Source organism: Triturus cristatus, chromosome 9, assembly GCF_964204655.1.
Source record: "Triturus cristatus chromosome 9, aTriCri1.1, whole genome shotgun sequence".
In the NCBI taxonomy this organism is placed as follows: domain Eukaryota; kingdom Metazoa; phylum Chordata; class Amphibia; order Caudata; family Salamandridae; genus Triturus; species Triturus cristatus.
The window spans coordinates 879,362,426-879,382,917 of record NC_140592.1 but is presented as its reverse complement, the minus strand read 5'-3'; the positions used below and the strand labels follow the sequence as shown (position 1 = coordinate 879,382,917).

Genomic DNA, 20,492 nt, shown 5'->3' with positions numbered 1-20,492 from the left:
GCAGCCAGCACCTCTCCAGGGGCCTGAGCTGACTCCAATAAAAACTCTTTTCTCCTGAGGACACGGATTTCCAACGAAGAAACCCTAACTCCATCGGATCGATGCGGATCTGCAACCTTTGCACCCGATGCCCAAGGCCAGAGTATGAGTCGCTCACCTATCCTGTGAAGTCTCCCCCGAGATCCTGACCTCATCTGCATTGATGACTGACCTCTCCAGGATCTCCCCTCGACCCCTGAAATCTCTGTTCGGAGGGTCCCCTGACTGCGACTGGAACCAGCTGAGAAAACCCGACACCAAAAGGCACCCTTGCATCCTCCACCCTGACCTTAGGGTGCCCAGCTGATGGTGCCCTGGTGTCCCCCAGCTATTCAACATACCTGCTCAGCCGTTGGTCACCTTCGCCTAGCCTCCTGGTCCAAGCCAGAAGCCTCTTTCCGAAACAGACGACCTCCATTGGAAAGCATTGTGTGACCAACGTCGATTTGCAACCCCCACCGCCCACCCCTGTGCTGCTTGTGGTGTAGCTTTGATGCTGCTTTGTGGCCCTCTCTGTGCTCACCTCAACCCCTGGGACACTTGCCCTAAGACCGCGGGTGCCTACCTGCAAACCGTATATCTTCGAGGTACCCCCCCCCCCCGGCTCCATTGGACAATATTGGGCTCATTGATCTCTGCACCCGGCCGCCCCAGTGCCGTTGGTGGTGCAGTACCTACCTGGACTTGCCCTGTGTTGTCCTGAACCCCCGGAGCCTGGGTAAGTAGGTCGAGTATTACCTGTAAACTGTTTAACATTTTTTTTTTCTCCATGGATTGCATTGTAAGTCTATCTGCTGCATTGAACTGTCCAGCTTTATCACTGCAAACGTATACCACTGTACTTGATTGACATTTACAGAAATCATTCTTAAAACTGTAAAGTATATAATTGCATTTACAAAACATTACTGCATTCTTGAAAAGTATTGCTCCTTTACAACTCTGTTAAACATTTTCCTGCACTAGGTGATTCTTGCTTCTAGAATAAATTAGCACACCAACAACTTTTTATACAAACCAATTGGTCTGGTCTCAGTCTTTGCGTGTGTGCTATCCTTTCTTGCCTGAGTGTGTACAATAAATGCTCAACACTACCCTCTGATAAGCCTAACTCCTCAGCTCAGCTACCACTAAATTGAGAGTAAGGTATTTTCTACTTTATCCTCTAGTATACCTTTGGGGACTCACTGAACTCTGTGCACACTATACCTCTGTTTGGCATTGTATACACAGAGTCAGCAACCTACAATAGCACAACAACCTTCCTGCAGAAACCTGGGTAGAAAGTTTGGCAGCAAAATTTTCTTGGAACTTGCAAAAAGATCTGTTGAAGGAGTTCCAAATCTTTGACATATTTCCTTGAGCAGATTGCTGAAAGAAAGAATATATGATTCTCTGTCCAACCACGTATTTGGTAAGTTAGCACCATTAGAGAACAGAAACCTGTCCTTGATTGTTTGTTGGGTACAGAATACTTTATCATATTGTCTGTTGAAACACTGAGGAAGAAGAGCACAATAAACTGCCCTCATCTTCTTTCAGTTGAGAGAAACTAATTTCTCTTCTGGTAGCCATTTCACTTGAACTGAATGGTCCCATAAGTGTGGTCCCCCAACCAATCTTGCTTACATCCGTAATCAGGATTGCTTGAGGTGTACATATAACAAAATCTCCCTGCTAATGTTGGAAGGAATTACCCACAATTGTAACCCTCCCTCCCCAACATTGTTCCTCACAGGTATCCGGTTTTCCTGTGTCTGCTCTGCTGAATCCCACTAACTAAGAAGGTTACCACAAAGAGACACAGTGACTACAAGGAAATGCAAAGAGATCCAAAGAAATTTTGTGGACCCGACATTTAATATTGAATGATTAAAAACCCTTCAGACAGTGCTTACCATGTGTATTTGAAGTCAAAGCCATTCCCATGCTGAAACAGTTCTCTGCTTCCCCAAATTGAAGACAAGTTTGACAGCTCTCAATTGTGGGATACATGCATATCCCAGATGAAGCCCGATACTTGCTCCAATAAATTTCAGATCCTGATCTGGAACTAGATGGGACTTTTGTGACTGATCAACAATCTATGGCATTTCAAGTTTTGGCATACTACATCTGTTTGTTGCAGAACACTGGTTCTTGATGACGAATGTATCATCCAATCATCCTAGTAAGGATGCTCTAGGATAGCTTTTGTTGTGGAGAATGGCTACTAGTGGTGCTAGCACCTTCGTGAAACCTTTTGTGAGGACATCAAACCAAAGGGGAGCACTTGAAACGGCCAATGTTGACATTCCACACAAAATATCACACATTTTCTGATGATTTGGAAATATTGAGATTTGGACAAAGACATCTTGCAGATCTAATGATAATTCCTTTTATATCTCTGGCGGAACAAATAACATTATCTTATGCAATATATACACTTTGAAGTGAGGGTTTTTTAAGAACTGATTCGGTCTCTTTAGGTTTATTATCATTTATTGTCATCTTGATTGAGAAGTCTCCTGATGAGTTCTCAACCAAGATGACACTGAAAAAGAAACGATTTCCCTCCTGTCAGTTTGGAATGGGTCAGATTCCGTTTTATGTTAACAGTTCCATAATTTCTTTTGTCAGTGCTCGGAAGTTTATTGGATCTTGAGCATAACTTAGCTGTACTGAACTTAAATCAGAAGGGATCTCCTCAAATTCCAGAGAGTAAACTTGACCTATTATTCCCAGCACCCAAGCATCTGACACTTTCTCTTGGCATGAAAGTATGAAAATCGACCCCACCCCATCAGCATACGTGCATAGTTAGGATCACCTCTTGGGTTTAGGAGAAAGAGGGTGTGGTAACACATTCTCATTTAATAACTGCACATTTTCCATTGAAATGACCTTTAACTTTGCGCAGACATTTAGTTTTACTGATAAAGCTATAGGGAGCACAAAAGATTATGTGTGGAAAATGGGTGTCAGCAAATATTTGGCATTTGTATATCACCAAGTAAAGTATCTTGATTTGTTATGGTCCTACTAAAATCTTTGTTTACATTACACTTAAGAATGAGTAAAAAGGTTAGCATATCATTTATGTGTTTCTGTTTATTTACTTAGAAATATTTGTACAGTTCATTATTGGGTATTTAAATTGTGCTGTTTCTTAGAAGAAAGCATCATCCTACAGCCTTTCCTTTCACACCAGCAAGATTGTCACATAATTCACATTACAAAAACCTCACTATTTGCAGTTGGAGAAAAAAAGTAAACACCAATCTCCGTGTTAAAGAAATAAGCAGTAATATGCCAGAAGACTAAACTAGGATTTGACCTCCGTCTTTAAATGCTCAGCAAATGTGCCAAGATAAAAAAAAAAACATTTTTAATATTCATCCACCTTTGGAACTCCAGCATGGGTATTTTGAGGGTGCTGCAACACCCCAGAACCTCTACTATCAGGGCCTGTGCCCTGCCTTCACCATTCCTACTCAAATACTCGAGGATACTAAAAAATTTAATTCATTGCATACAGTACAGTGAAGGAAAAGGCATAGGTGCTTAAAGTAAGGGTTCGGGGGGTGCTTCAGCATCCCCAAGATAACCGTGCTGGAGTTCGAAAGGTGATTGAGCAATAAAGATGTCTTTACATTTTGTTTTTATCTTGTCATAATTGCTGTGCGTTCAAAGGCCGTGGTCAAATGTCAGGCTATGTCTTCTGACAAATTGCTGCTTACTTATTGAACATGGAGACTGATGATTATTTTTCTTTCTCTGACTGCAAAGTTAGAAGATTTTGTAAAGTGAACTATCTAACAATCTTTCTAGAGTACAGGAAGTGTGAAAGGAAAAACTGTAGTATGTCAATGTTTTTTTCTAATACACAACATTATTTAAATACCTGTAAAATAACTGTACGGATATTTCAAAATATATCAGCAGTTGGGAAAGCCCAAATGAAACACAGATTTTGTAATTCTGAAGTATGCTAGAAAGAAAGATTTTAATAGGACCAAAACAAATCAAGACACTGTTCCTGCTGATGTTCAAATGGAAAATATTTGCTGAAAATCTAAATAAAATAATTGTTTGCCCACTACATAGTTTTATCAGTAAAACTGCATGGCAGCGTGAATATTGGGACCATTTCAATGGGAGATGTACTGTCAATAAGTGACGGTGCGCTACCACACTATACTTTAGAAATATATTTGCAACTGTGTTCTCCAAAATGCACTACCTGCTACATAACACACCTTTTCCACTCCTGCTGAATGGGTCTGACTCACTTGCTATACTTATTTTGTGTGTGGTGTTTGGATTTCTCACAATCCATATGATTTCAGTGATGTAACATTGATAGCAACAGCCCCACTCTCAAAATTGCTCCAGCACCACTGGGAAAAGGCCCCACTTTTCCCAAACCCATGTTGGCAAAAATGATTTTTCAGTCCAACCTCAAGCTGACACCCAGGAATATGCAACTCATACCAGCCTACTTACCATGGGGTAAAAAATGAAGGCTTGGAACCCTACTCAGGGCGCCTAGCAACCCGAGACATTATCTGGAAGTGTTCTTCAGACGTCAAAGCGCTAGATCTCCAAACCTGAGACTGTTAGGTTAATGTGATGTCTGTCTGCAGGAAGCAGACAAAAGAAACTAATTATGGTGGAGCTTCTATGCATTTATTGCTCTGGAAAGGGCATAACCGGGAGAAGGTGTAGGGTAGAAACCAGAAGCTTGATTTAAGGTAGAAGCTGGGTCACATGGTGCCTAGATGGCAGTTCGGGCTGGAATGTTCCCATGAGGGACAGGGTCAAGACTGATTTGTATAGGGCCAGGTCTAAACTGGGGTGGCATGGTGAGCAAAAGAATGATTGATTTAACCCAGATCTCTTGACTGGGGGTGAATCTTAGGATTTGTTCTGCATTCCGTCCATCAATTGTGTGTCTTTTGCTTTCTTGCCCTAAGTGCGCCAGGTATGCCCAAACATGGGTCCTGGGCTCACTGTGCCAGTGGACTCAAGATATCCTGGCTGATGAGGGGTGAAACCCCGAAACTGGTCCTAAGGTGCTTGTTTCCGGTCCAGGGAGGACCTAGCTTGGCAGTTAGGGCTGGACTGTTGTCATGAGGAACAGGGTCAAGACTGATTTACACATGACTAAACTGGGGTGGCATGGTGAGCAAAATAATGATGGATTTAACCCAGATCTCTTGACTGGGGGTGAATGTTTTGATCTGTTCTGCATTCCGTCCATCAGTCGTGTGTCTTTAGATGGGAGTAGGGGCACCACATTTAGTAAGTAATTGTATGAGGACGGGGTTGAGGGGGTAAGCAATGTTATACATGGCACTCGTAAAGTAAAGCAGCAATTCCTTTTAATAAAGAGTGTAAAAGTCTGTTGGGACATGGCTTGTAATTTCAACCCTTTGTGTTTTTTCAGTTGGTTTTTAAAAGTTGGCTGATACTTAACAAGAAGTAATTCCTCACCTTTGGAGCAAACCCCGATAAGATCCGGATAGAGTGACAAGCTCTTTTTGCAGCAATTTCTTTCAAAATACAGTTTGTTAGTGCTGTTGGTGATGTCTTGGTCTCTCTGAGAGAATTGTTTTTTTAGATAACGGGGTTATCAGTTTCACAGCTTTGACTGTAATGGAGGCAGAGCTAAATGTGCAACCAGTTGCCAACACGCAAGTCTGTTGTCAGTTCAACATGACAACAAGTACAATATCAAATGAGGGATGTGCATATGTGCAAACACAACCAATTCAGGAGGGAGACGGATTTTGAATCAAAAAATGACTTTATTCTTGCTGTCTCCAAACTAAAATTGCCCTCTTCAGTTTAATTCAGTGGGGAAAATAAATTCCTCTGACTTTAAAAAAAAATCTTTTTAATCTTCTTCATTCCTGTTTCAAAATGTGGCATCGAGGAGTATGTTCTGCAATGAAACTAAAATCTATAATTTGGAATTACAGGTAGTGATTAACTATTCGATTGTAAAAGGACTGAAGTACAATCAAGCCACACCCACCTTTCATCAATGGCGGGACGCGCGCCAGGTATATGGCTTGAACTTTGCAAGCAAGGAAGAAGCCACCACATTCTCCAATGCAATGTTATTCGCTCTGAATATCATGAATTCACAAGATGGAGGTAAACACCGAATTTACTCTATTGTGTACTTCCGCGATTGATAATACTTCTTCTTCATTGGAGTAATGGCATAATGTGAGTTCACTACTAAATTAGATTGCTATTTGATTTTTCATAAACTATTTATTGCTAGACTGTGAGATGCAACATTTTGGTATGATTGTTATACTGCTAAAGTGTTTCTAAAGTGCGTAAACTTCAGTTTTTATATTTTTGGTGTCTTGCTCTTAGTAACAGGAGATAATACTAGTATTAATTTGTTTACTTCAGTCTTAGATTTCTCTTGTTGTGCCCTCATATATTGATTTCATGGTAACTGGAATGAGATGTTTAAATTAAGTCATCGGACTGGGTGAGGTATACATATTTTCAGTAAGTCGCATCACAGTAAAAGCTGGCATAGCATTTTCACATTATTTATGTTTGACTTCCTTGTCCCTTGTTTTATTTGTGCATAAATATCAATGATGAATGCACTGAAACGTGCTATCTATCCTAATCATTAAAAAATAGCTCACAATACCTACAGCGTAAACTGCAAATAATTATAACAGTCCAGATTTGATAACCCTTTGCATGTAAGGAAAATAATTCAGTGAGTGGAGAATGTAAGTCCTAAAAAGATGAAGAAAAATGAAGTGTAGGAAATTAACAATTATATCTCGAAATAGTAGCTATAAAAACAATTATTATAGTGGGTCCCCTGTATTAATGTTGCCATAATATTGAAAGTATACATCATGGGCCATCTTGCATTTATATTTAGATGTCTCGTTGGGGTTCCTACTCCATCCCTCTTAGCCCATGCATATCCATGATTATGGGGTTGCTGCAATCCCTTCTTCAATCTAACCGATTCAATCTTTAAAGAGTATGAGGATTGTGGAATTAGCTTTTTGTATTTTCCTGTTGATATCTGATACTAGAATCACCTGTGATTTCCCCTGGGTTAGCTTTTTCCTTTCAATGTGACATTGTGAGATTCAGGCTGTGGTCAATATTCCTGTCAGCGGCCTCTGAGCTGCTCCACCCAGAGAAAGCGACCACAAAATGAGTGAGGAGTGCATCTTTTGGTGTCTGCCCTGCAGCTACTGCTTCCATTTCAAGACTGTCAACTGCAGTCCGAAGCCTGCTCTATTTGCAGAGCTATATCTTGCTTCAGGAGATAAGGTGCATTGCACAGTCTACCCTGTGGGCAGGGACAGAGAAGCTACATTTGCTATCAATGTGAAAGTAAATTGAAGTAGTGCACAATACAAAGAAAATTTGTATTCCTGCCCTTTGGTGCCTTCAACACTTCTTGAAGGAAACCTGTACTTTGTCTGCTTTATCTGTAGCAGCCACACTTGTGATACACTGCTTTATTACTCATGTTTATTTTTTTAATTTTATTTGTCCTATTGTATCCTCTTCACTAGCTTAAAGAGAAGACCTCATAAAAGCAATAATAAAAAGCCATATGGCATCTGGTTTTTGTACACCCTACCCAGATAGTTTTACAGCTTAGCAAACTAACTGCTCGTCTGTTCACTACGTGCAAGGTTGTCCACCTATGACGGCAGACAAAGTAAAATAAGTCTCTTGAAATTGCCAATAAATGGCATCAGGAAGATTTTTACCCATTACGGACCACAACCAAATCAAAGCCTGAATTGTTGGCAACTCTGCATATGATATACTATTGGGCAAAAGTAGTGCAAATGAGGCTCATCAAAGACTATCGGGACCAAATACATTCTGAAATGTCTTCCTTCCACTGACAAATGGCTCACCTTAAAAAGAAGGTTTTGGATCTAGAGATTAAATGCAACAATATTAATTCAGCTGTTGCTGACTTCAATGCTGCTGTTCACTTTGTTCCAGGGCTTAAGAAGTTGCTAATTAAAAATTGAAACGGAGAGTGTAATTTTCATATACTTGTTGTCCAGCACTGAGTGGAAGTGGGTAACAGTTGTTCATTTGTGAAAATCTTTTTCTGGATCTCCTCAACTGCACTTCAAGAAGCCTTTTAAAAAAGACAAAGAAAATGATGCACCCTTCAAAATAATACCCTGGTAGAACACACCACACCAAATGGGCTTCAAAGTCTTAACCATATGACCATCTGATTGCAATAAAGAAAGCTGGCTAGACCTCTCTGTCATTGCATGCATTTGGGTACAAATTTTCATTAGCACTTTGCCAAGGATACAATCCGCTCTAGGAAAGATTTTCATTCTTGAAAAACATATCTCAGAAATTTGGGTTATCACTATAGGTTGTATAACGTTGTCTAATTACTCATCGTTCTAAATGTTAGCCATTACCAATCCTGCTAACCGTGAGTCTTATCTGCACTGAAATCATCGATTGTAATGATATGGTGGCCATGGACTTGCCAGGGTAACCTTTGTAAAGACCCCAGCTCTATTTTTATATAAGGTTGTCTTAGTGGGTTGAGTGAGGTTTGGTTCTCATCATAAATATGTATGGGTACGCCAAATGTATGCTTTCTCAAGACTGGAATCTGATAACAATATTTTTTGATTTTGTGGTTGTTTAAGATGCCTTTGTTACAGGACAGAGACAGAGTGCAATTAGATACGTTTGTCCTGCTTGAGGAAGTTTTTAAAGTAAAGCCCTCCAACCTCCTGAATGCATTGCTATGGAATGCTATAAAGAATGTGCTTGGCATGCTTTCTCCACAGTTGCTACAGGTAATTGAAAAAGGGGGTGGTTGTGTGGTCTTTTAGAGGTGCAAGAATTGTAATCCTGAGGGAAGAGAAGTACTATACCAATGTAACTACCTTCAGATGCATCTCCTTCCTTAACTAGGACAGCAAGGTGCTTTCTGAGATTCTTTAAGTGAGATTAGAGGCCGTTATTAAATCAGTCCTTCATACGGATCAGTCAGTGTTTTCAAAGGGGAAGTACCTGATCAACAATACCAGTCCACTCTGTTTTGTTTTTAAGCCTCTCCAAAATGACTCCACTAATGCTGGTCTTTTGTCCTTGAATGGTTAAAGGCCTTTTTCAGGGTACCCTGGGTCATCTTCTTTCAGAACATGCAGCACATAAAGTTGGCTTTATCTATTGCATAGAGACCTTTTATAAAGCACTATAGGTCAACATATTCATAAATGGGTAATGGACCTATGTCATTAGAGTTCCAGCTCCACTGTGGAACCCAAGTGGTATTCTTTATTATCTCTCCTTTTCCTATTGCCCTTGAACACCTACTTATAATACTTGGAGGAGATGGGATATGTATGGAGTTGTCAGGTCTCAAGTGGGGAAACTCATAACATAGACGGATGATATGCTTTTCGTCTGCAGTACTATGCCCTGATTATCAACCACCCTAAATATAAATGACGATTGTTCAGTTCCTTCTAGCTACATGTAGAATGAAGGCAATGCTGATTTTTACTAGGGGTGGGCGGAATTTGCGGAATTAACCTTCGCAAATTATCGCGAGAATGTTTAAAATTATCGCAAACAAGCAGAAATATCGCGAAGATGCGGAAGTTTTTTTCCGGCATGTTCGCGCGATTTTCTGCATGGTTGCGGGTCGCCAACTTACCCATGTGGCTGCTTGCGGGCGCGGCCATCTTGTTTTGAGTTGTTCTCGCGGTGCATGATCGCGAGAAGAAAGACGTGATCGCGCGACGCATGACGTCACTGCGGGCGCGAACTGTCGCGAGACAGCGCAAATGGCTAAAAACAATACAACATCTCATGGAGAACGCGACCGGATCAAGAAAACTTGTCGGCGAACGCAGGGATTCAGGTAAGGCGATCGCGCGCGCGCGAGAATGTATCATTTTACAGCGCGAGCAAGAAACAAATTATCGCCAAGCTGCGGAAACCGGAATTTTTGACATTTTCGCGCTCTCCGCGGAACGCAAAAATGTCAAATTATCGCAATTTCCGCGAACGGAACGAAATTTTTGCCCAGGCCTAATTTTTACCCCTTTAAATAAAAGGTGCTACTCATTGTGGTCAGAAAAAAGGGAATAAAATGTCTCACTTTCATAACATATCTCAGGATTGACTTTGTTAAATTCACTTTCATAACATATCTTAGGATTGACTTTGTTAAAGTAATTGAAAAACTATTATTATAACCGATCACAAAGAGGATGCTGAAGACGATTAGAATATTCCTTCAGTAAACCCTTGCACTTCTGCCTATCCACATTCTTACATATTTTTAAAGATTTGGTTGGCTGCCAATGAAGGTATTTATTTGGAAAGGTGAGTGACTGTGTACTGATTTAGTTTAACTAAAAGCTGCTATAGACCGTAAACTTTACTAAATTTCTGATTTTGCCAGAACATACACTTGAAGAGTTTTCTTCTGCATCTCCTTGGCTCAAAGTGGTGTAGGGCTAAGTGGCTCTCTCATCCCACTCCAAAATCTATTAATGATTGCCCCCATCCAGCTCTGGTAAACTCCTCTTGATATTTTGCCGCAATGACAGCTCTGGTCTTGTTAGAGTCCCCTCTGTCGACTAATTTTAAAGACTAAATTAACTCCTCACTTTCGGTTGATTCTCAATTTTTCCTCCGAAAAGTGTTGTTCACTAAATGACATGGTATACTGCATATTACCACCGTTGTATATATCCTGTGTATTGCTTCTGTGATGTTCAGAAAAAGCAATCAATTTAAATGTGTATATAAGTGTATACTTTGGAAAGTTAGCAAGATGTCATTCTCTGAATATGTAAACAGACTCACAGAATGGTTTCTGAGTTTTACCATGTGAAGTAGAAAAATTAATGGTGAAATATGGAAAAGGAATTCTTATACTTGGAATTTTTTTTAAAATATCTTTATTCAATTTATCAAATATTGTAAAAGTAAAATTCTTAAAATAAAAAATAATGGTATAGTCCTACTCTTCATCAAGGGGTCACACTTCTTTTTTGATCAGCACAACAGCTATAGGATAATACGTTCTCCTTGAGTGGTATTGTTTTCACAAAGGCAGTTAACTCATTATACATTATTATACATAATTTATACTGTTAGTCCTGTTTTAGCTCGATGAGTTACAGTTTCCTCTCTGATGCTACTATATTCCACACTGAAAGTCCAGTTTGCCTAGTTGCAATACCGTTCTGACATTTTGTATTGTTCTACTCTCTGCGGTTACCCGGTTATAGTGGTTTTTCAAGGTCAAAGATGAAGTCACTAACTGCTCTACTTGTAAGAAGGGAATTCATAGCATGAGGCAACGTCACAGTCATTAGCAGTGGGTGATGCAATGGAGACTGCGGGTATGGAAAGTAGAGCAGTCAAATAATACTTCACCATGGCCTTTTAGCTTATAAAATAAATTCAGTCTATAGCCATTTAAATATATTTAATAGACTGTGATACTGATCGTCCAAATGTACTTTATATATATTGCAAATCACAAACTGCTCCCTGACTGTGTTGAGGGACAACTCCCCGGCTAAGTCATTTCATAAGATCGCCAACCTCGGAAGTGGCTTTCACTATCCTGTTTATGAATGGTTCAAAGTATTCAAATTCTTTAAATTATACATGGGTGTTTTCGGCTGGCAAGGGGTTTTGTGTCATATTTAGCACTTTCAGCACTGGCTTTTCCATCAATAACAATTTGTATGCGGAGAAATTCGCATTGATAAAATGTAAAGTGCAATTCCCAAAATTTACCATGAAGAATAAAAGCTTGAAATTTCTTTCATGTCATACACAATATTTTCCGCTTGGGAGTTGTGGGCTGCAGAACACAAGCAAATCTGAATTGTCGAAAGCATACAGTCGGTTCAAACCTGAAAAGGGAATTAAATGCTTTTAAAACAACATTTCCATGCAACCCTCTACCTTGCAAAAATGTCAACTACTTTTTCGAAAGTCTTTGCACCTGCTATCTTGCTAGTTTTATTCTTAAAAGCAGAGTGAGATATGACTAGTCTAGCCTAAAACTAGCCATAGCTCCTTCAGGTCTGGCTCCTATCTACATGCAGGTGCTTAAGTCTGCTCATGTTGGTGCGGAGCTGGGACTCTGGACTACTTGTGTGAGAGTTGATAAAGGGCACACACCGAGAAGGGGAGAGGAGTGCATGACCCTGTAAAAAAAAAAAAGAGAGAGAGTGTAAGAAAGTAGAGGAGTGGAGGAGTGTGGCTCAATGGTTAGAGCGGCAGACCCTGATGCAGAGTTCTGGCCAGGGACCAGGGTTCGATTCCCGCCTCGGCAGGGCTCGGGCTCAATTTCCTCGGACCTGTCTATTCTCGCCTCGTGCCTATTCTAATCACAGGCCCCACGCTGCAACTCTGGGCAATAGCTTACTTAGCCTCCACACCGGCCCCAACAGCGCTAAGGATGCCTGGCTTCACCCTGGGGGTGCCCAGGAGTGGACACTTCACAGGGAAAGCCAGGAGGGGTTCCACAGCGGTATGAATATCAGCGCCAGGAAACCGTTAAGGCGACACCGCAAGGTGGCCGTCTGGTGACAGTGCGCTCTATAAGTATCTTGACATTTACATTTACATTCAGTAGGATCTGCTTCTTATGGTTACCCCCACTTTTTGCTTGATGTTACTCTGTTTTTGACCAGTCTGACTGGGATCCTGCTGATCAGAACCCCAGTCTATCTGCTTTCTCCCTAAAATGTTGTCATGTACTTGGGTACACTCCAGATTGGATACTGGGGTACCATTGGCACTCTCTAGTATATGGTACCCGGGTACCCAGGGTATAGGTACCCCAGAGGCCTCCCATGGGCGGAAGCATGTATTATGCCACCCATGAGAGGCCATGCAAAATGGAACTACTGGCCTGCCAATGCAGGCTGTGTAAGATGGTGCATGCACCACTTACTTTAGATATAGGTTTATTATATCTATAGGTCACTACACTTATAACCTTGACAATCCTGAAGGCAGGGTGCTGCGTTTTACGTGAGAGGATACCCCTGCATGAGCAGAGCACCCCTGCAGCCTTCGGAGAGCATTCTCCCGGGTTGTCGGTGACGCAGCCAGACATATAGGTAGAGGTGCATTATATGCTCGCGTAAAATGCGATCTCAAACGACTGCAACAAACCATGTCGTGTTTTGGTATCAAACATCTTGGAATCAAACTTCCACACTGGTAACCAGTGTGGGAGGTATTATTCCACTCTTCAGAAGCTAGCTTCGTGGGGTCTCTGGTCTTCCCAGTACCAGCCTTCTCGACGCGGACAGCACAAAATGGTTGCTACCAACCAAAAGCACATTTCTACCCTCCTGCTGCTGAGCCAAGCTCAAGCAGGGAAAGGCAGCACAAAAGGCATCCTGTCACAGGAAGGTGTGACCACCTCCCAGACCGTATTTAGTGTATTGGAGCTGGGTGGGTGCACTTCCAAAGTGCCTGAAAGTCTGTACGAGGGGCACATTTGCACAGTCCAGTTCAAATCAGTCCTGGGAGCTGTTGACTCCTGCTATGGCGTCAACAGCAACACAGGAGGTGGGTTCCTATGTTCCTTGAGGTCGAGCTGCCCTCTCTCCACGTTTGAGGCCAGTATCCCTCGTGGGGACCGTATAACCCGAACCCCTGTGCACTGCGTACATTTGCAAGTGCATATGCTTGTTGGCATTCCCCAACCAAGTGCATTGGGCTATCAATAGCCCCACCCTCTGCGCACATTTGTTAAAAAGGACTTCGGCCTCCTCGCACTCTGTGCCCTGCAAACTGTTGTTTTGTGAAACTGCTAGAGGTCCCCTCGCGACTCCTTTGCCTTCAGCCTTTGGGTCCATTTGAGGGACAGCACTGATTTTCTTGGGCTCCTCTGGTTGCTCCAGGCCTGCACTTACTCCCCTTGCTGTGGTGACTCCCCTGGTCCATGCTGGGCCAGACCGTGACCTTCCTCGACGTTCTTAGTAGGTTGCCGCTGCCAAGGTTTGTTGGTGGTCCCGCCAGACACCGACCCCTCAGCACTCGACATCCTTCATGAGACAGCTCATATCCGGCTCCTGGTTGTCTTCGACGTCTCCTGGTCCCAAGAGCTGTAGAGTCGAGGTCTCCATCTTCACACGTGAAGCACCGGACATCGGTGGGCATTCATCTACCGAGGCCTTGGCCACTCCCGAGTGACTCCATCTCTGTCCCCTCTGCTTTCAGGTTCCTTCCTTCAAGAATCCATCTGTGGGTTCTGCCGGACACTTTTCTTCTTTCCAGCAGGGGCATTTCTTTGAAGACTCCCATTGAGAAAGACGGCGGTTTCCAACGCCACTTGAGCCCTATGCACTCGTCTTCCCTGGGATAGGTAACTCTGCTACTTTGGTATCCACGGGTGGGGTGGCTCTTCAACTTTCTATGTTCCAAAGGGTTTCCTCATAATCCACTGGGAAGGGTCCATAAACTTTAAAACTGCAACTGTGACTCTCCCATTGAATTGTACGTAGCACACGGTCGTGTTCTCACACTGCACCCGTCCTCCGTGGGGTCCCTACTTACTCACCTTGGGTGGTTCCTTGGGGTCCCACCGATTCTACATCCTCTAGACACTGTCTTGACTCGAGTCATGGTTCTTATTCCACTATTTTAGTGTATGGTTCGGTCTCCCCTGGAGCCCACTGTTCTATTTACGTTTGTTTCTGTGCTACAGGTTTGTGTGCTTTGTGTTTATCTGTGTGTAGCAGATACTGTGATGTATTTACGGTGTGTTATAACAATAAATACATATTTTTATAACTACTGAGTGGTTCTCCAATACAATCAATGAATCAATTTAACTTTATTCGATTCATAGAAAGAATCATAAAAGTTTGCAGTTCAATACAAATTTAAAAAGAGAAAGTTATTCAAATCATTAAAAATCGATTCATTTAAATACATTTACAAATTTAAGATGCATCAGTTAAAAACTTCCTTCTGGTAATCACGGACCTCAAAAACCTTGCCACTACCACACAAGTAAACAAATCCGGAAGCAGTTGTAAAAATATATAGGCCGGTCTACATTGTCTGAAGTTTAAGGATTTCAATAAAGGCTTGATAAAAATAGTCCTTAAATCAGAATAAAATTTACAAAAAAACCATACATGAATGGTTGATTGTCTGGAGATCTGGTCACAAGGACAACATATTAATCGACGAGACCAATTGTTTCTATTAGGGAAACTTGTCAAGCGATGAAAAATATCCAGTCTGAAGCGTGTCAAAACAAATCTGTTTGGCATTTAAAACACAGATTAAATACGGTTGTGTTGTATAACAGGTCAATATCATTTGATTTTGTAGTACGGTGGGCTTCACAAGTTCCAATGTTAATCTTTTTTCCTTCTGGTTGTTCAGACATACTCTTTTTAATAATTCTCTGGAAATATGCAGTAAAGATTCAGGCTTTCCATAGTATTCAGGGTGACAAATATCTGGCATGAAATTTTTTACGTATTTCAACCATGTTATTTTCGTTGCATGATCAGCGCCACAGCAATCCTGTAAAATGGCTCTATTAAAACTTGTGTTGATCCGATGTCCATAACTTGTGCCATAGGAGGACTGGCTGCACCCTAATCAGGTCCTCCAGGTAGGTTAAACCCAATTCTGCATGACAGACAAAGTTAGAACAGCTTTTAGGCAGCCCTAACAGATTTTTAAGGAACCCATTTTCTACCAGCTGTAGAGACTCAACATCTACATGTCCCCACAATTCAGAACCGTACATAGCTATTGACCGGCATTTTGCGTTATAAATACTCAACATATCCCTGGGGAGTTTACAACCCAGTTCCCTGAAAGAGTTACTCAGACCTGCAATTGATCTGAGGAACTGCATTCTTCTTAATTTTACTGCACTTTTCCAGTTACCATTACTATCGAACATTATTCCTAGATACGAAAAAGTTAGTGTTTGAGGTAAGGTCTCGTTTCCTATTAAAATGTTGCGTCCCTTAGCTGACTTACGGCCAGCTTTCATTACAAACGTTTTACCTATGTTAATTAAAAGACCCAGATTCTCCATAAAATTAACAAATTTATCTAAAAGATATTGAAGTGCATTAGGTGTACGGGCCATAAGCACTGCATCATCAGCATACAGTAATACTGGTACTGGTCTGTTGCCAATTTGAGGCAGGTCCATCCATGAGTCCACAAGGGTAGCACCCGAGCCATTGATATATAAATTAAATAAGAAAGCGCGAGCACCCACCCCTTTTTGATGTCTACTGGGCTTGTACATTCACCGTTCATACCATATCTGATCTTGGCAGAACTCATTGAATATAAATATTTAAGAAAGTTAATGATGGCACAGTCAACGCCCATGGAGGTCATAATAGACCAAAGTTTATCATGGACCACACAATCGAATGCGGAGGATAAGTCCACAAACGCCAAGAACAAATTACCCCCTTTTATTTGTGTGTATTTGCTCACTAACCAGTTCAGGTTAATGACCTGCTCTATGGTCCCAACACCCTGGCGGAAACCATATTGGAAGTCAGTCAAGATATTATTACAGTCTGCCCACTCCTGTAGTCTGTCTAACACAATACGGCCCACCACCTTAACCAAAGAATCATCTTGTATGACATCGCAGGTTTTTTGGTCATCTATCTGCTTGGGAGGAGCGGAGCTCGAAGTTGGAGTTGGCTCATGTGGGTGGCTTACAATGGGCTTACACTGCACTACATGTCTAGGTGTCTGATTGAGTCAATCTATCTCCTCCAGGGAAGAGAATATGTCAAATCTATTGTGTAGTGGGATATTAGATTGAAGATGAATATTTGGGGGTGTAGGTCTCTGCTGTAATACTTGATGCTGGACATGAACTGTTGGAGGGTAGAAAAACCCTAGAGGAACTACATTTATGCTTCTAGTTGTCACATGAACACTACCAAGTCTTCGCAAGATCTCCCGTATTAAACTGGGCGATCTAAGTGTGAGAACTATACAATCGCCAGGTTGTGTTTTCTCCCTTGTCCTTACCCAGCCCACCCTTCTTACCATTTTGAACTCGGCAAACAGAGCTTCTGTTAGCCCAGTCTTAGTTCCAAGCCAACAGAGCGCCATGTTCCTTAGTGCCTCCCAGGTTTCATTGGCTAGGGGAGTAAGAGAAGGTACATTTGCCAGTACTATTATGTATGGTGTGGCTTCTGGCGGCAACTGCAATCTCGCCCCTTCTTTATTCTCCCAATTCGTGTGGGCTTCATGAGGCCTAGGCAGTGGTTGGGAGCGGCTAGAGTTACTGTTTATTGAGGTTTCGTTGTATTTCATATTTATGATATTCTAATGCCCTTCAGGTACCCTTGTTAAGGCATGAGAAATATCTTCACGAGGGGCAATTGTCATATTGTTATCCGATATAGGAGTAGGTATTACAATGGTGTTTGAATTATTCGCAGAACGTGCCCCTTGGTCTCTTCTCAATACATCCTCAATAGCAGAAACCCTATCCAGTATTTTCTCGATGGGAACTTTAACTAATGAAAATAAATTATCAACACCCAAACTCTCCCCTTTAGCATTAGCATCAGCAATATAAGAAAACACACTCTGAAGCACTTTTTGATCGTTCAACTTCAAGTTATTCAAAACCATGTCTATATGTTCTAGGCGTTTGTTCATTTTGGCAAGATTAATGTCAATCTGATCTGTAAACTGGTTTAGAGCATTATCCAGAGCAGACTTGCCAGCCTCGATAGTCGCATTTAGAGAGATACCGGATATTAAGGGCGAGAGATCATCGGTCTGTGTGCTTATAGAGTTTGTTTGGATCAATGCAGGGTAAATATGCCGCGGATCCTTTTGTACTTTAGTCTTATGTATTGCCTTGCCTTTGCCCCGTTTACCCTTCGCTGTAAGGTCTTTTTTCGTCTGATCACTGAAATTTGGAGGTTCGAGTCCTTAAGGCTATGCTTGGCTCGTTGGAAATGTCCGTAGTGGGGGTCTGCGGTACGTAAATATATGTAGCCTGGGATGTCCCCTGCGGAGTAGCTGTCAAACAGGCTAGAGGGGTAGTTGAAGCAGCAATACCTAAAGAGGAGCGCCTCTGCAGGGAAGAGGGATCTAAAGATAGCCTCCTCTCCGTAAGTTCAATTTCATGATTGAGCAATGATTTGCCCCTTATAATAAATGCATCCAGTTTCCCTTTGACCCCCACAGACCCCTTACTTTTGCTCATTGTATGAGGAAATAGGAGGATCAATAGGACGATCAATACCACCTCATCACAGATGGAAACAACATCCAGCTATGACAAAGGATATATTAGCACTGTGGTACCAGGCAAGAAAGGTCCTCGCTCCTTGGTCCTGTCCACGCTGTCAGTTGTATGAGAGGGGGCCCTGCCCTGCCCTGCCTCCTCCTGCCGCTGACAGGCACCTCCGGGCGCAGGATGGTGACGTTGCGGCGTGCACCGCTTGTGCTGGAAGCGATAATCCCTCAACAACTCCAGTGACTCCAGTGGCTCACTCCACGGGACAATCCCGTCTCCCTGGTGGCGGGGGCAGCGCTACGGGTGAACAACAGCCAGACAAGGCCGGGTACATCGGGCGGGAGGCACACAAAGGTGCACAAAGTCCCGTCCTCCAACCGCTTGGAATTGGCGCTCTCACTAGTCCGGTTTAGGGGCGCCTTCTACCACAGGACGATGAATGTCGCAGATATCAACCGTCCACCATCAATAGAAAATGTGACAAGTTGTTTTGTTCCAGGGACGTGTAGGCGATATAGAACTTTTTAACCGTTGCACTCTGGACCTTGTAGTCCTGCGTTTTCAATAAAAACTATATCGGAATACAAAGAAATTAGGAGTGGCTGAGGTACACACGCCCGCCAACTGGACACGTGAAATGAAGTCAGGTCAGAAAAGAGTTCAATTTTGGGTGCTGTAATACCAGGTATATTACTTGTGCCTTCCTATGCAGACTTCGGGTAGGCCTTGCAAAACAGACCAGTGGCCTCCTCTGACACCCTGAGGCTCTGGCTGCTTCTCAGCGGTTCTCTGCTTGAGTTAATTAATGCCAAGCGTTAAGTGTTACTGTGGTATATAAGCGCTGTGAGGATCAGGAGGTGCACAGCATGCTGCACGTGCAGGGCGCGGACGGGACGGAGAGGCGGCCTTGGTCCGCAGTGAATGTCGGCTTGATAACGGCTAGATGCACATTGCAGCAGGGAGGCCGTACTCACAGTTCTGAGGCTGCGGAGTCACCGCATGTAGAGGGCAGGCTAGTTCGGTATTGGCACAATCAGACCACATGTCATGATCGGGCCAGAAGCAGGCATACGATCACTTCTCACGGCCCGTTGTCCAAAGCAGAAGACGCCCGTGAGTCGCTGCGAGTTTGCCTCCGCCTCCGGCGGCAAAATCAGACTGCGCACCGCAAGTACCTTGAGGGGTTCGGCGGTAGCAGCAGAGTAAAGGCACTGGGGAACAGCGCGGCGTTCTCCACCTCCTCGTGCTCGTCGCTTGCATTCTCACATGCAGCGTCTAGCATCTATAATGCATCAATAATTAGGCATCTGTAGATCCTCAGGCCCCTGGCCCCAGTGCCACTGCACCTGCTGCACCAGCGGGAGGCACGCCCCCGAGCGAGTGAAAGGTGCACCGAGAAGCATGAGAGGGAGCTAATTGACAACACAGCAACGAGGCAGTGGAGGAAGCGTGGAGCGAGGCGGAGAAAGGAAGAGAAATGCCTCTTCTCCAATACCAGAAGATTGCATTCTGGTAAAACAAGCTGCTTAACATTCCTTTTTTTTTTTTTAACTTTGTTTATTGAAGTTTTATGGTTCACTTTCACATACATACATAACGAAAAAGAAAACAAATGCAGGTTCAAATGGCAATGAGGGTTAAACAGTACATGTGCATCATATATACCTCTTCCCTTGGAGGCGATCGAGTCTCGTCACATAGCAATGCATAGGGCCAGTGGCCTACCCAAATACAGGGGACATCAGGTAGGGAAATAATGTATATCGTAGTTGTCCATAATCAGCTTGGGAGCCTTCAAATCAATCGTAGCAGTCTTTTCGATCCCCTCTGACGCCTGGCCCCCTCCCCGCAGCTGGGCCTCCCCAGCACAGAAACAAGCGACAAGCCATATGTAGCAGAAGATCATTATCTCATCATTCCCAAGGTTCCTCTTCAGGGAAGCAAAAGTAACAGAGCGGGCGCACCTATAGTGCTCCAGCAATATACCCCCCTCACTATGCAGGATTTCAACCTTGGGTATTGGGAGTAGGATCGTCAGGGGCCATAAGGGGGGCGCTTTCCGCCAGAACCTCAGGATGTTGCAACAAATAATTCTGCAACGGCCCCCAGATGTCGGCAGGGCGGGACCGGGCGGGAAGTAGCTCGGAGTAGA

At 43.0% G+C, this 20,492-nt stretch overlaps 1 protein-coding gene across 21 annotated transcripts in view; it reads left to right on the top strand.

Moving 5' to 3' along the window:
* The window catches only part of EVL (Enah/Vasp-like), a 546,687-nt gene that overhangs the window by 292,558 nt on the left and 233,637 nt on the right, over positions 1 to 20,492 (top strand). For all 21 annotated transcript variants that reach the window (XM_085626391.1, XM_085626388.1, XM_085626384.1 and 18 more), the window contains exon 3: positions 6,006 to 6,183. In XM_085626391.1, the coding sequence (XP_085482517.1) occupies positions 6,006 to 6,183 (178 nt within the window). The remainder of the gene's footprint in view (positions 1 to 6,005; positions 6,184 to 20,492) is intronic.